This window comes from Lithobates pipiens, unplaced genomic scaffold (assembly GCF_037356315.1).
Source record: "Lithobates pipiens isolate NorthernLeopardFrog02 unplaced genomic scaffold, aLitPip1_a1.2 Scaffold_8, whole genome shotgun sequence".
NCBI classification, from domain to species: domain Eukaryota; kingdom Metazoa; phylum Chordata; class Amphibia; order Anura; family Ranidae; genus Lithobates; species Lithobates pipiens.
In genome coordinates, this window is record NW_027507903.1 from 305,260,853 (window position 1) to 305,278,699 (window position 17,847).

The window sequence follows — 17,847 nt, forward strand, 5'->3', positions numbered from 1 at the left end:
ACGGATAAGTGGCACGGATGGGTGGCACGGATGGGCACTGATAGGTACCACAGATAGATGGGACTGATGGGCACTGATAGGTGGCACTGATAGGTGGCTCTGATAGGTGGCACTGCTGGGCACTGATGGGCGGCACTGCTGGGCACTGATGGGCGGCACTGGGGTGCAGCACCTTTGAGGCAGATTGGGTGGCACTGTGGGTGGCACTGTGGGTGGCACTGTGGGGTGGCACTGTGGGTGGCACTGTGGGTGGCACTGTGGGTGGCACTGTGGGCACTATGGGCACTGACGGGGGGCACTTACTTTTGCTTTTATTTTACTTCAGGATGGCACTGCGGGAGGCAGGTGGGCACAGGCAGGTGGCAGGTGGTCCCTTGTATTGATGGCCGTGATCGGGACTGATGTCCCGATCACGGCCGCCGGTGATCGGCTTTTTTTTTCTCTGACAGCGCGAGGAGGAATAATAGCCGATTACCGGCTCCGTTCTATCACATGATCAGCTGTCATTGGCTGACAGCTGATCACGTGATAAGGGGGTCGGGATCGACCCCTTACACGGATCGGTGATCAGGCGAGTCTCACGGACTCGCCGATCACAGAGCGCGCCGCGCGCGCCCCTCAGGGGGCGCGCAGGCCGCTCGTAACCGGGACGACGTCAATAGACGTAGTCCCGGAAATGTAGGTCCGCGCTAATGCCGTCATTTGGCAATAGCGCGGATCTGAAGTGGATAATATAAATTAATTATTAATACACCACCTGACATGTATTAGATACTGTACATACTGTATTAGATACTGTGTACACCGCCTGCACTGTATTAGAAAGTGTACAACGGCTGCACTGTATTATATTCTGTGTACACCACCTGAAGTATATATATATATATATATATATATATATATATATATATATATATATATATATATATTAATACACTGCCTGCAATGACTAAATATAGACCAAACACTGAATATATAAATATATAGTCTATGCTAAATGCACTGTATATATATATATATATATATATATATATATATATATATATACTAGACTGACTATATATATATCAAATATACTACCACTAACTGAATAACCTGCCTGCTTAATCTAACTCAAGTTATTATCTCTCTGTCCACTCCTACAACACTACATGCAGCTGATATGTAAGCAGCCTTATATAGTGTGGGGCATGGACTTAGTCCCCCTGAGGGTGCCCTTGGTCAATTATGGCTCTTTCATCAGAGCGTGCTGTGATTGGCCAACGCATGCTTTGGCCAATCATCATACAGCAATGCACTGCAATCACGCAGTGCATTATGGGGCGTTCCATAGTCCATAGTGTTTGCTGTTCTGGGAACGGGTGAACACCCGATGTTAGGGTTGACCTTATGTTTGACCCAAACATTGAGCTCATCATTAGTCCCCATATGGATGCAGTAAGTTTGTACACAAATTTATTCGATTTACTGGTGTGACAAGTTTAATTTACCTGGGTTTTTTATCCTTTCCTCATCCCTTATCAAACCCAAGTTACACATCTGCTTAGTTGACATAGGCTTGTCTTTCTTTCTTTATCCCTGGCGTGTGTATAACTCCACTATCAGCCCATAGCCTCTGCCTTTGCTTGTGTACGATTTGCAATAAATAATTGTTCTGTCATATATCTCCCTATTATTTTTATAATTTTCTACCTTAAAACTTTGTCTATTTCTAAAAAATAAATACAAAAGAAATACTTTTTAATGAGAATGTATTTTATTAGATAGAAAGTGAACTAAGTACATGATCAAATATCAATAGTTACAGAATAATAGATATATGCCAGCATACAGCAAAATAAAGATCACTACCAATAAGTCTTGTTTTTTTTAAACAACCTCCAATTTTAGACATCCCTGAAAGAAAAAAAATTCAAAAAATTATTTTCTTTAAATGTACTTATGCTGTACAATAAACAAAAATCACATTTCTATTTTTTTTGTTTTTTTTCATGTGTTACCATTATATATGTTTCCCAGTCAAGTTAAAAAAAATAAAATATCAGGTATAGTTAGTGGTAGTCACAATAACCTGGACTAGTTTAGAATGGTTGAAGCTATTTCACAACACATCCAAGCAGCTTTCTAAGTTCAAACATGTCAGTGTCAGTAATAAACGCATTTCATTATATTATTACTATTATTAATACTATTCATGACTTGCATATAGTAGTAGCAAAAAAATTATTATATACAATTTTAAATAATCTTCATTCATCTTCACATGATAAATATTGTTTAGTGACATATTATTAAAGATAAACTGTTGGGACTTACAAAATGAATTTGTTTCCTTAAAGGACGCCAAGAATTTTGCCTTTGCCCCCAACACCAAGCTGACTTGTTAAGCCTGTGACGATTTCCAGATCCAGCCCTTTCTAAAGAGGAGGCAGTATTGTTTAATTAGAATCCATTTTGAATTGGTTTAATTATAACATAAGAATCATTAATTAACTAATAACTAATCTCAACTGATATTTAAATCATGAATATACAAAACAGGTAGTAGACTGAATTACCCATTGGTTACACAGAAACAAAGTGCCAGGCTGCCAAAGTTTCTGTTACATCAGAGGGGGGCAGGGTCACACACAGGTCATTGGGGAAGCCAGGCTTTCCCCTTGCATCAGAGGGGGTCAGGGTCAGGTGACGGGTGGCCCTGCCCTCCTCATATAAGAAATGTCAGGCTGCCGGGATCCCCGCAGTGTCTCCGCCAGTGGAGACAGAGGATGGATGGACTGCACTGTGCTGGAGGGAGAGATCACCCGTCGCTGGATCAGATCAGCCATCGCTGGACCCCAGAGAGATGATCATCCGTCGCTGAATAGCAAGAGTGGATTACCACCACTGGAATCTTTTTTCAATTTTTTTATTTTTAATAAAGGACTTTTTCAACGGTGTGTGTGTCTTTTTTAACATTCTCATACACTTTCTTTGTGAAATGGTAGGGGTAATTTTGTACCCCCTTACCATTTCAAACAGTGGGGCGGGATCTGGGGGGCCCCTTGTTAAAGGGGACTTCCAGATCCTGATAAGCCCCCCACCCGCAAACCCCCACAACAACCGGCCAGGATTGTGGGGATGAGGCCCTTGTCCTCATCAACATGGGGACAAGGTGCTTTGAGGGGTCACAGACCCCCAAAGCATCCTCCCAATGTTGAGGGCATGTGGCCTGGTACAGTTCAGTTGGGTGGGCGCTCTCTCGTCCCCCCCTCTTTTCCTGCCGCCTGCTAGTTTGCGTGCTCGGATAAAGGGTCTGGTATGGATTTTTAGGGGTAACCCCACGTAATTTTTTTTAAAAATTTGACGGGAATTTGGGGGAACCCCAAGCTTTTTTTTTTTTATCAATGACTTTCAATGACTGTTCTCTGTATTACAGGGAGCCAACAATTCATTATAGTCGCGAGTGATTTTAAATGACTTTTTTTCCTGCAGAAATGACGCTTTGTGCAGGGACAGTTCTAAGCACAGGAAACATGCACCACTTCACAGGCATACTATAGACACCCCCCAGGTACGAAATTTAAAGGAATATTACACTTTTATTGTTTCACTTTAAGCATGATCAAAATCAATGCTCCCGAAAAAACTGACGTTTTTAAAACTTTTTTTGCATTGATACATGTCAGCTGTGGCAGGACCCGGGTCCCCAAACACTTTTTAGGACAATAACTTGCATATTTGCCTTTAAAATTAGCACTTTCGATTTTGACCGTTCCAGTCCCATAGACTTTAATAGGGTTCTAGAGTTCACACAAAGTTTAGGTCTGTTCGCAGGTTCTGGCGCAAACCGAACCGGGGGGTGTTCGGCTCATCCTTAGTCCCTAGCCTGTGTGCCTATTGCTATTTACGAAATATATATATGTCTAATAATTTTTCTCACATCATTAAAAATAAATAAATAACTTACAAGGGCTTCACTCAGCTTTATGAGAACGTCACCCTAGAGGGAAATAATTATAAATTAAAATGTAGCCACGCACAAATATATTTCTATAAGCACACAACAGGATTGCAGTTTACACAGTCATCCAAAGGTGAAATCATTCAACACTCAAAACAACTAGAGCCAGTAGAGTAAGCAAATTTAGGTAAAAAAGGTGATGCTGTGTTCAACTTGAATACCGATCATGTGTTATGGAAGTTTTTAAAAAAGTTTCTCACTTGCTTATGATATATTATGCAAAGCAAACTTAGCTTCATCTTTTTTTCATTAACATTTACTTTGCTGGGTGAAAAGCCTCTGCTTTCGTCAGTCAAACCCAGTGTTTCTGTATATATTTTCAATGACTTGACTAACAGAATCAAAATGAGCTAATAAAAACTCTCTGGGGTTATTTCACCAAAAGAGCAGAAAATGTTTATTTTGCAAAGTAAATATTCACTTAGTTGAGTGTATTTGTATGAAAACTTACTTATGTAAAAAAGGTATTTCAAAAAAATCGTAATCAATAAAAATAATACTTTTGTGTGCCCATGGATTGAAGTTAAGACATGCCCACAATAGTCAGTAAGCTAATAAAACATTTACTTTGCAAATTAAATTATTTCTATTGTTTAGTTATCTACTTGATTACTACCAGATGCCTTTAAACAGCTAAGTGCTGGATGCTAATTTCTGCAGCATCATTTATAAATGGCACAGCAAAAAAAATAAAAAATCAGGTAGCCAGTACGCCAATTTATGACTGTGAGCTGAGCTATCACAGATGTGTTCCCTACATTTTCCTCTCACAACCGAGGATGGGGAGGAAAGGGGAACTAATAAATTAGTCACTTATTAGTTCCTGATCACTGTACAGATCAAGGCAGCAGCAGATGCAAGTAACATTTTTTTTTACCTCCATACAGTGCATCTGATGTCCATACCGTGTCTCCCTGTATATGAACCCTATACCTCCCTTATCCTCACATCTGCACATGAACTCCATCTTCTCTATCCTCCCACTGCATGTGATGTGTACATTACCCCTTTACCACCTCCTCTATGCATGACCTGAATGCACTATATTTAGTGCACCATTACCAACTCAATACCACCATACCATCTGAAAATTGTGGCAAAACAAAGAGACCACCTTGGGGTACTTAACTTTCTAAAAAGGAGTAATTTTGAAGTGTTCAAATTATCCTAACTTTTTTATTTTACAAGAAAGTAAGGGAAACTTCTTGTTTTAAATGTTAGTCTTTTTACATATATGGTTAATAAAAACTACCAAAAGAAATCTCTGACCAAAAAAAAAATGATATCTATCTATCTATCTATATATATATATATATATATATATATATATATATATATATATATATATATATATATATATATATATATATATTTGGGTATGGTGTACACCCGTGCATCCTGGTGCGTTGCCCGTCAATTTCAATAGCACCCCAAACACGCCGCGATCTTCCCACGATTCATCGGGTGACAATCAGAACAGAGTTCTGGGATGCCTCTCGCCCAAAAGAAGTACATGAGCTTCTTTTGGGCAAATGGCATTAGGCGTTTGCATTTGCACGTTTTTACCATGATTATCGTCCAACCCCCCCCCCCCCCCCCCCGTATGCCAAGATTTGAATGGAGCTTAAGATATATGATGAGATAACACTTTCTACAATATGGCAACATGGAAACCTGTCTCCCAAAAGAAGTACATGAGCCTCTTTTGGGAAAATGGTGTCCGCCGTTTGTATTTGCGCTTTTTACCGCGATTATCGCCCCCATATGCCAAGATGTGAACAGAACCTAAGATATATGATTAAATAACATTTTCTACAACATGGCAAAACATAACACTATCAATCCACTGGTTTATTTACAGAATACATGCTAAAAAATTTAGATTGGATAATAAAATGTATCTTACTGCCAGTTGGCATAGGAACTCAAACAGCTTTTCGGTTAATTTAAGGTCCTCCTATAAAAATTCATAAAAAAATAAAACACATTGGTTTATTACAATACAAGTACAGATTACTAAAACAAATTGCAAGAATTTGCCATACTTAACATTTGGTTACCTTTGGAAAAGGCATAAGAAGCAATATTCATATACAGTATATATAGTCAACACAAGAAGCATGCAAAAATATAAAATGATGACTATGAATTAGTTCTACATGGACCCTACTAAAAACGATTAATAAAACTGAATGGCGGGGGGCATGGCCTGCTACAGAGATGGATAGCAGCTTGATCTGAGAGTTCCTGCTGCCACAGGGATCCCACGGCATATAGAGACCCTCCGGGACACAGATTCATCCGCTTCTCCAGGTGATCCGGTCCCAGGACATCGGGGGAAGATGACCAGGAAAAAAAAGGAGCAACGGAAGCCGCAGAGATTGACAGACTTTTTTATTAAAAGGCAGCATGGAGGTAGGCAAGATGGCGGTGGCCTGGCATCTACACCAGTGGCCAGAGTCCAAACTAACACAAATTCAGGGGCATCCTCACATAATAGTGGCTCCCCAGACAGTGCCAAGTCCTACCCTCCCTTCCCAGCATACCGCAGCCCGGACAGAGCAAAATTCAGGCTTGATTGAGCTGGATGCAGCCTGGCACCTATCCCTATCAAGGATTCAGGGGATGACACGAGGGAGCTGCCTAATTCTATCGAATCATTCCCAACCACACATCAACCAGTGATAGACACTGTTCTCAAAGACATGCTTCTTCCCCTCAGAAGCTCCTTACAGGCATATATGCACAAATTTAACACCATATTCATGCTGTAGAATCCAGAGTGGAGCATATAGTACACAATATGGGAGAATATGCTTCCACCATTAATGACCTGGTGGATTACACGGAGGAGAAAGAGGGGGATACTGAGTGGATGATGGCTAAAATGCAAGACATGCAAAGCAGGTCGATCCAGAATGAATAAAAACACAAAAAAGAAAGGGATGGGATTATAAAGTAACACCAGACTAAATGAATAGGTGCCTGGAGGCCTTGTATTAACCATAAGGGCAACCTATATTTTGTAGGGAGAAGACACGTCAAAGGGCTGTATTTTTTTATGTAAAAGAGTATACTTGGAGACTAAGAGAGAGAAGCAGTTAGCGATGATTAGAGATGTAAAGCAGGAAGAAAGTCCAGAAAGAAGAGTCTGAAGGGAAGGGAGAAAAATGAAAAAATAAGGTGGGGGACTGAAACTAACTGAAAGAATACCTGGTGGGATTGGCCCATGATACTCCTGTTAAGAGGAGGAATGGTTCCCTAGCTACTTACTTGATGTGGTGGAGCCACTGACAGGAGTGAACAGGAAGCATCTTGTTTACCACCTCTTTGCAGAGGATAGATCGAATGCTGCAGTCTATGAGCTGCAGTCATACCAAATTGTTCCTTAAAACCAGATAAGCCAACCATTTGAATGCCTAGAGATTCATTTTTACACAAATTCTTACACTATGCCAGTGCACAGTGTTCTTATTTGCGGTATGGTCATCTAATTGCTTAGCTCTATAATGGAAGTGTTATGAAAAACCTTAGGTTTTCAAAATGGCCCTTTGTGTATCACCTCTTAAAAATAAAGAAATAGATGCCCTTGATTAAATATTACTGATAAGTTTTACACTTTTGCAATGCTTACCAATTGCAAATTGAGATGGTTTATTGGGGATTTTCCCCAAAGGAAGCTAAGCCTACCTACAAAGTTCATAAAACAACACAGGTGAGGACCACCACACTGTAAAAGTTCTGGGAACCCACTTGATGGATTTTTTCTTAGGAGTTTAGGCTTCCTCATCAGCATGGATTGACATGATAGGCTACATTTATAGTGAAGTAATATGGAGACCATGTAACTGTATTGAGGTATTTGGTTCAATACAAAATTAAATTCAATGTTCAATGAAAAATGTAAGAAATTATTTTTCAATAAACTGTAGCAATTGCTTCACTCTGTTGAGCAGCTTTACATAGCATTATAATTATTTTGATACTTGCAACTTACCGCACAGCTTAGAACTTGCTTAACAATTTTATGACACACTTCTCCAAGTTTGTCACCAACGTTTTCCTATCAAAGATATAAATGTTAGTATATTTCATGGTATGTACAGTGTATGTCTACTCATTATATGATGAGAAGTTAATAGTATTGAAAATAGAGGTGCCTAGAGACATAAGAGATTGTTTGCCTGGTCTGATGGTTTATGATAAGATCGGAGACCATTTGACCCTTCTTGACATGTCCCATTAAAGATAGCATACTTAGAGGACAAAACAATCACCATATTTTCTCTCACATTAAACCATGCCTCAAGTGTTTGCTCCACTACAGATCTACAAATGTTTACTGTTTAATGTACATATTTACACAATGACCAATTGTTTAAAACACCATTTGAGGTTGTGCATGCATGGCTGGCTGACATCTAAAATCTGCACATAAGTATTTTTTCAGTACTTTCTGCTGTGCCTTTTTTAGGCCTTTTTGTAGAGAAGAATGTGATTTTCACTCTGTGATTGGCCTAGCCATGTCACATGAGTGGTGGGGAGAGTCCAGATCCCTCTGTAATGGCCTATTAAAACAAGTTTGGAACTTATATAAAACATTTTTTTTTTGGGCAGCTGAACCAAGTAGCTGATGAATAAACAAAATAAGAGTATGCAAATGGGGGGTGAGGGGGGGGGGGCGGTGGGTGATTAGGAGAACCAATTGTTGTACTGGCAGCGTAAGAAATTATATACAACAGTCAAGTGTATTGTGAAATGATATGATCATCTCCATCAAAATCTGTTTTACCAAGACGTCTTCTATGTTCAGAAGCTGATCCACACCACATCCAGCATCTTTCTGTTAAGATATGATAAAATACCATATTAAAGAGGAAGTAAACTGCAGTGTTATTTATTTATTTTTTCTGATCTGCAAAGTAAAGGCATAATATGAAACTTACCTGCAAAAGAAGCCCTCCACCTATGCGTTGTTACCGCTGGAGGATGCATCCATCTTCACCCGTCTTCCTTCCGGGTGCGCGGACTCGTCATCCTTCCGGGTGAGCTGTGTGACTAGCCCAAGCTGCCTAACGTCACTCCTAGCATGTGCACAGGAGCTGCCAGTCATGGCATAGGGCTCTGAAGGAACGGCATGGGTGGCTGTTCCTTCAGATCGTGTGCGTAGATGATGTAATTGGCTACATATACAGTAAATATCTCCTAAATGGTGCATGTTTAGGAGATATTTAGAGTAGCTATAGATGAGCCTGATTATAGGCTTACCTATAGGTACAATTAATCTATGTGAGTTAACAACCACTTTGCTGCAACAATCAGCAATTAAAATGAGTAATTGTGAAAAATTGTCCTGCATTAAGCCATGTATCCAATAGTTATTATTTATTTATTTAATTACCTATTGTGGAAAAGCAACAGATGAGATTGTATTTATTGTTTCTGGTTTCAACTTTATTTACCCTACTTTTCTTAAACTTTTCCTAACCCTTCTTCTAAAAAATCCCCATAATCTGTTGATGTAATTATTCTGTTAGCAAATACTAAGCTATACTTAGGGCTACAGGCAGCTCTCCTGTGCAGGGCCCGGACCCCATCAGTTCAACAGGGGGCCCAGGCACCTTACAAGCAGAATGGCTGGCTGTATTGCTTTATTGCTAAATTCAATTCCCCTGTGACTCCCCTTGCAGCATAGCCAGCTTCTCCTACTCTCCCTCACATAGGTACTCTGGCCATGTGAATGAGGAGTCAGACCATGTGACTGGAGTTGCCTATTACTCTATGGAGACGCAGTAACTGTAAATGCAGGAATAACTCAGTGGCCCTGAATGCACAATGTCCGTGTTCAGGGCCGTACACTTGCACCCAGACACCTGTCAAATTATGACCTGTGGCTGTGTTCATACAACTGCTGCATCCCCATAGCATAACATAGGCTTGCACAAAGCTACAGGCAGCTCCAGTCACATAAACAAACCACTAGTTAAAACTGTACAGGCCACAGTGCCCATGTGACCAAGCCCCAAGATCTCATTCACATAGATCTTGATTTATTAACTCAGTACAGTCTTATCACTTTGCATGAATTGTGTATGTTATGCTGTGTTTGTGTCCACTAATAATGATTTTAGTAAATTTTTTGTGAAAATATTGTTTTGATTCCATTTGGTGGTGATGGAGGGGTTAGGTAGCCTGAACAGGGCCCTGTGATTTCTAACAGCAGCCCTGGCTATATTGCTTTAAAAGGAAGCTATCTGAGTGAAATATATAAACTGCCATTGCTGCCTTCTTGCTGATAATACTTTTTTCCCAGCACAGTTATCTTAAAAAATAAATAAAAAAAAGTTTTAAGGGAGGAAATAACAGAAGCATCTTACCAGAAGTTGGTGGAATGCAGTGAGGAACTTGCGATATAACTCTGCATTGTTCGTTTTCTGTTACAGAATGACAATTCTTACATAACCGTTTTTAGAGCAAACACATGTTATAAAAAAATGCACAGCATTGAACAAAGACAAATGTAATATCCCTCTTCTGATTGATTGATTGATATAAATAGATATGTATTTGTAATTATGTAGCATGATGGCTGGGTTTAAGCTAGCCAAGTCAGTTGTATCACTTCTCTCTGCTCTACTTAAAATATTGGATGATGGAATTCAGCAAAGCTTCACCCCATTCAGTAATCTAAGTTAAAATTCCTTTGAAAAGTAAACAGCCTATTTGTCTTTAGTAAAATAAACCCACAGAGTATCTGTCTTACTGTATCTGCATTTGGAATTTTGTCCCTCCAGTCCTGTGATTTACTCAGCCCTGCTACACATACTGCCTTTAAGCAACATAGCTTTGTCACCTTCCTTCCACCGGCTTGTGATTGGACTTTAAAAACAGTAACAGTCTGATGGGGTATGTCTGTGCTGTCACCTTCTGTCAGCACATATGGGTGTAGGGCAATCATTGGCTTCCTGGACTGTCTCTCCCAATCCCCACAGGGGGATTACTTGAGTAACGTTTAGATATTTACACTAGTTGCATTTAAAATACCTTTAATAATTTTTAATAAATAACTGCATTCATTGGTGTATTTATATACCTGACCAAGAATGGTGGCACAGATAGGTTGTTTTAAAGCCAATCAAGCCAATCAAGGGGCTTTAAAATCAGCCAAAAGCCAATCACCAACCAATCATTAATAACTGCTAGGGCAAGTGCATACAAATGTATCTGATTTGTTAGGAATCACTAATTGTCCTTATTTGTAAATGGAGTCAACAGTTACTTCCCAAACTCTTTGCCTTTTGATAATACCAAATCACTTTTTCCTACTTATGATTACATCAGCTATTTTTTTTTCTGTCTATCTTAACAAATCATTATTATTATTATTATTGATATTTTTAAAAATGGCAGTTTCATTTTAATAAACAAATGAAATACATATATTTTGTAGGTTTTCATAAATAAAGGAAAATACTAAATATTTGTAGTATCCTAGTGATATTCTTATTGCAGCTTTTAGTTTATTAGCACAACTGCAAAACTTTGCTTCAAGATATAATTGCCTAAAATAAAATAAAGTAAGGGGTTACATTGTAGATGCTTTTTTTTTTTTTTTTGCAATGTGTTTGAGTTATTCATTCCATCATTTAGGGTTCCCCTTTTGAAGTTTGGGAAAGCGCTTCTTATATTGTGCAGCAACAGCCATGATTGAGAAGTACATAAAATAGCAAAGATGACAAAATTGAGTCAGGCTTGTGCACATTTAAATGGGTATAATAAGATGATTTTTGAAAACAAAAACTGGAAAGTGCAAAATCTGGTGCAGCTCTGCATAGAAACCAATCAGTTTCCATTTTTTTTTTGTCAATCTTGATTGAACAAGCTGAAGTTCGAAGCTGATTGGCTATCGTGCACACCTGCACCAGATTTTTCACTGTCCAGTTTTAGTAAATCATCCCCTGTGTGTGGCCTGCAAAGCAGTAAAGATTCACTGGCAAGAAATCAATATACACATATGGAGGGGGAAAAGAGTTCTGTAATCCAGCAGTCAGTCCCTGACATATACTTTTTCCAGGATGAGCACATTAAAAAGAAAGTACAGTATATGCCTTTCGCTAGTTCTAAGCTCCTCACTGAAGATCAGGTTTAAGATAACTTGAAGCAGTTATATGTTTCCCTAATCCTAATGATACTGATAACTTTTATTATTATTATTATTATTGCTAATATTATTATTCAATATGCAGTGTATTTTGAAATTATATTTCTTAATGGTCAGTGTACCGTAACAGAAAAAAAAAAAACCCTTACCTCAGCTTGCGAAAACCAGCACAACATTTCCTGGAGTCTGATAAGAGTGTCGGGGAGAGAACTCTGTAAATATATAAAATGATTTATTTTAATGCATTTTGCTGAATGGCATGATAGAAGTTATATAACAATACTGACACTTTGATCTATATTCTGCCAAATTAAAAAACTGTTTTCAATGAGGTTTCACATCACTGAAACGCATGCACTAGTTTCATTCGATTTCACCTGAATGGAAGATGATATACGTGTAATACACTTCAGCCAAAAATAACAAGACAAAATCAATAATCAATAATAATTAAAATAAAAAAATAAAAATAAAAAACACCTTTTGTTGTGTTATTCACCTTCAATCCAGAAATGTCCCCATATAACTTTTTTGCCACTAGATGTCCCCAGTCTGATGGCCAGCATCACTTAACATTGGGCATTGGACAGTAAATGGAGAAGCAGCACAGTGTTAAACTCATCTGTTTGTTGCTTAATCTTTCTATCAGCATGCTTCTTGTTAAAGAGGAGGTCCAGCCCCCCCCCCCCCCCCCCCACGTACAAATTAAAAGTCAGCAGCTACAAATACTGCAGCTGCTGACTTTTTATATATGCCATTCCTGGTAAGGGAATCCGGCAGTGAAGCCTTTCGACTTCACTCCCTACAGCCCATTCCCTACTGCTTTCTAATTGGTCCGATGGGCTTCATCTTTTTCTGATCCTCTACAGTGGTGGGTGGTCCCCAGTGATGCAGAGAACAGCACTATGTGATGATGTTACCACCAATCTCTGCATCATTATACATGAGTTCAGGGCACCTTGGTAGGTGATTCATGATGCTCTGCTCTCACAGGTTACCTTCAGTCTTTCAGGCTAAATACCTGGGTGTCATTTAGTCCACAAGACTGAGATGTCCTGTGGGGGGCTGCAACAGATAAGGAGGTAAATATTGCAGCTAGAGCTGATTTTTTTTTTAACTCTTGTTGGATAACTGTTTAAAAGGTGCGTAAAGTTGGACTTTAAGCAGATGCATACTGAAAGTTGAACTGAGACAGGAAGTCAGTCAACAAGTGATTATTTTTCTCATAAAGATTTATTGATTGTGAATTTAATAGAACTATTGATATTTAACTGTAGCTATTAACACAGATATCTTTGGGTGTTATCTTAATTTTGGCATTATCAAACAACCAACCAACCAAGCCATTTCTCATACGATCTTAATCTGACATACCTTTAATAATCTTACTATGCAGTCAGGTGAAACTGGACTGGGAGCAGGGTGAGTATGTTTTCCATGAGTTTTAGAAGCAGCAGGGATGTCTGCAAAACAAATAGATAATGACAAGGATAAGGGTGATGTCATTTTCATTATTATTATTATTATTATAATTATTACTGCTATTTCACATTTCTATTTTGTGCTATTGTTAATTTAGAGCTCAATTAAATCCTCCTAATAAATTATGTAAATAACAAGTGTGCAAGCCTCACTGTTCTTTTTGTTTGTAAAGCTGATACAGCTGTCTTAAAACTGTCTCTCACCCATAGTTTTCATAGAAGAACTTATACAGTCTGTGAGACTTTCTGCAGCAGTCTTCCATGTCCCCTGTGAGTTTGAGCTAAAGTTGTGCAATTAGCAAAGCTCACACTTCCTGCTGATTGGAGATATCTAACTGTTTCACAGGGGGTGTGTTGGACCTCTTGCACAGTCCTGCTCTGCAGACCACTGATGGGGGACAGACTGTTTATGAGAGCTGGAGGTGCTTTGTAAACAAAAGCTTTAAGCACTTGCATTTCTTATGTACCCTTATTTTGTTGACATAATTAAACAGGAAGGTTCAACTGGGCTTTATGGTAAATGATAAGCAAAAGCAATTTATTATTACTGCATGCTTCTGTAGATTTATTAGTCTTGAATGCAGAATGCCAAGGACAATATTTTCCCCTATTAGTAATCTATATTTTCAAATAAATCTGCATTGGAAAACATTAATTCATAAAAAACACTCAGTTTTCCATTAATTGTGAAGCACAATCCCTCATAGATACTATTCAAAGCACTTAGCTTTTAAATAATTGTAAAGTACAACCCCCAAAAGATTTGCAAGGTTAAAGCGGAGGTCCACCCTAAAGTGGACCTTCTGCTCATCGGAACCCTCCCCCCCTCCGGCGCCACAATTGGCACCTTTCAGGGGGGAGGGGGGTGCAGATACCTGTACAGTACAGGTATCTGCACCCACTTCCGGGATAACTCTCTGCGGAAAGGGGTGTAGATTACGCCCCTTTCCGCAAGTGCCCGCCCCTTTCCGCAAGTGCCCCGCTGCCTGCTGGGAAACACACAGATCCCAGAGGCAGCGGGGACCGTCCTTATTGCGCAGCGCAACTCGCGCATGCGCAGTAGGGAACCGGGAAATGAAGCCGAAAGGCTCCATTTCCTGATTCCCATACCCAAGATGGCGGCGGCAGGACCCGAGAGACAATCTAGAGATCGGCTTCGGGTGCCGACATCGCGGGCGCGCTGGACAGGTAAGTGTCACTATTTTAAAAGTCAGCTACTGCAGTATTTGTAGCTGCTGGCTTTTAAAAAAAAAAAAAACGCGGAGTCCTGGCAGACTCCCGCTTTAACAAATGATTGTTTATCATGTATATTATTAGTACTGTTTACTTAACATCAACAGGCTAGATGGGCATTATTGTAATGCATTCTTCTCTGGCACCTGGGTTAGATATACCATTTGTGAAGACTGAGCAACTGTACAAGGGTTTCTGAAACTTAGGGCCTCATCTATGAGATTTGGATCTGGTGTCTCCTCCTGTCTAGAAAGGTGAGGCATGGAAATCATTCTTCATATTCTCCAACTGTGTTCCTGGTTTGCAATGACCAAATGTTGTAGCATAGCAAACACATTCATTACAGTCTAATGGGCACTGAGATATGCAGGAGACTTCTCCCATTTCCCCTTGTTCTAGAAGGAGTGTTCATTCTTCAACCCTAGTAGAATATTATGAGAGGGTTCTTGGTAGCAAAGGCTACTTTTCATATTCTATCTATTCACAATACATAAGAGTTTGTATATGGACAGTGTTTGAATGTGGGGCACCCTGGTGACTTTGTCCACCACTGTGTTGAACGGTTTGATAATGTCATATCAATGTGTAGACAAGCAACATCTGACCAGGGCCTTTCTCTTGCATTGAAATGCAAGTAAAGACTCTTACATCAAATGTTGTCCTTGAGAATGAGTTGTTTATGTCCCCCAGCTGCCTTTTAGTATTAACATAATGGATATAATGCAGAAACACATTTAAAGAGGATCTAAACCATAGAAGCTGTTATCAAAAAGTAAATCGAGAGCAAGGAACTTGTCACTAGCATTTCCTGTAGGCTTCTACAGTTTTAGGTGTCAATACATGAATTGAATTTTACAAGAATGTGACATATCCAACAACTAGTTGAGGCTGGGTTCACACCTGTGAACACCTATGTGAACACCTATGCGATCCGATTCTGCTGCGGACCAAAAAAAGGGTCCTGTGCGAGTTTGGAGCGGGTGCGATGCGAATTCAGCCATACTATCTGTATGGCTGAACTCACATCGCACAGAGATCGGATGTGATTTGCACTGCAGTGCGGTGCGAATCACATTCGGGTCTCCCAGCCGCAGCGGTGTGAACCCAGCCTTAATGAAAATTAAGTTACTTGCAGTATATCATAACACATGCAAAGACATCTCTGATCTACACTCTATGTCTGTGATTTCTACAACCTTTAACTGGAATGGGGGTAGATGCATCAAAATGTATGCATAATAATGAATTAAACACGTTTTTATATTTTCAATAAAAGATATGCCTCACAAATAGTAGAGCATTGAATTTTCAGAGTTTACTAATGAATTATTTAGATTGAATAAACCAGCCAATCTAGAATAATATTTTTACACAAATGAGAAACGTCCAATAATACTGTTTATGAAGATCATCATAAAAACATATGAGATCTGACAATCTAATAATTTAAAACTAGAACATAATTGTTAAAAGTTAAAATCAGCACAGATTAAATTAAAATAAAATAATTTAGTTGAATAACTAAGACCGCTTATGCAATACATTCATGTCTAAAATCTGATTTTGCCACGTGGGTAACATCAAGTTAAACATAATTATTGAAAGTTATTCTTAAGAGAAATATTTCGATTAATTTTGGCTTACCAAAGCAACAGCTTAGCGCAACCAATAGAAAGACAACTGCTGTTTTCATGATGACAATGGGTTTGTGAGTTCTTGAGGAACACTTAGAGATTGCCACAAGATCTGATGAGCCAATGCTAAATTAGATGGTATTTATATTGTAGGAAGATGCTTATATCATCAGGTGACCTTTCACATGACATTTTGTCAGTACTTAAGGTTTCCAAGCCAGAGCAAAGATTATTCTTAAATTACAATTTACCAAATGTTATGGAATCAATATTAATTTTGGCTTACCAAAGCAACAGCTTAAAATAACCCATAAAAAGCTAATTGCGGTTTTATGACAGTGGCTTTGTGGGTTCTTAATGTATACCTAGAGATTGCCAATTTTGCATTCATGTTGGTTTACCAAAGCAACATCTTAGAATAACTAATAGAATGACAACTGCTGTTTTCATGGTGACAGTGGGTATTGGGGTTCTTGACGAATATGTAGGGATTGCCTTAGATTTGATGAACCAATATTAATATACATGATATTTTTTTGTTATTATTATTATTATTATAATATTAGGAAGAAGTAGTTATATCATCAGGTGACATTCCACATAACATTTTGTCAGCAGTGCACTTCTGAAAAGTTTCCAAGCCACACCACTTAGCGATGCCAGATTATCCTTACATTACTATTTGCCAAATGTTATGGAATGAATTGGGTTTATAGATCTGCAAATAACAAGCAATATAAATACATTATTTGTGATATTTACCATTCTACTTATTACATATGATCACATAATGTAGTGCTTTTTTAAACTAAAATGAACAACTAAAACCACTTACAATTTTGGTAATTTGAGCCTCCCTGTGCCATTCAAAGCTTTAGTGAAAAGATGAGCTCTTTTAAAGGACTTTTTAGATTAAAGCCAGGTACACACTATAAGGTTTTTTTTCAATCAACCAAGCAGCCATATGCCGCGTACACACGATCAAACAATCCGGTGGAAAAGTCCGGCAAACTCAAGTCCGCCAAACAATCCCCCCGTGTGTAGCCTCCGGCATACTTTTTTGACCCGAAAGTACGACGGACTTAGAATGCCGTGTCGCACTCCAATCTGGAGACGCGCTCGAAATGAGCGGACTTTCCTCCGCGTGTGTGGGCGAGTCCGTTCATTTCAAAAGTAGGGCGGATAGTACGGCGGACTTAGTACGCCGTATTAGTCCACTGAAAAAGTGCCGTGTGTGGGCAAGTAGCCCGTTCGGAAAGTCCGACGGACAGTCTGGCGGGAAGTCCGCCAGACTAAGTACGTCGGACATACCGCTACGTGTGTATGCGGCTTTAG

General features: G+C 39.1%; 1 protein-coding gene across 1 annotated transcript; it reads right to left on the reverse strand.

The window, feature by feature from the left end:
- Positions 1-1,743: 1,743 nt before the first annotated feature.
- On the reverse strand, positions 1,744-16,672 carry LOC143963097 (uncharacterized). Its single transcript, XM_077472661.1, has 10 exons — positions 16,523-16,672; positions 13,539-13,627; positions 12,314-12,376; positions 10,381-10,437; positions 8,796-8,846; positions 8,001-8,066; positions 5,910-5,960; positions 3,950-3,982; positions 2,317-2,417; positions 1,744-1,896 (listed from the first exon to the last, which is right to left on the reverse strand). Exons 1-9 carry the CDS (start codon positions 16,569-16,571, stop codon positions 2,334-2,336), a joined length of 543 nt encoding a protein of 180 aa, XP_077328787.1. The 5' UTR covers positions 16,572-16,672; the 3' UTR covers positions 1,744-1,896; positions 2,317-2,333.
- Between the last annotated feature and the right edge of the window lie 1,175 nt (positions 16,673-17,847).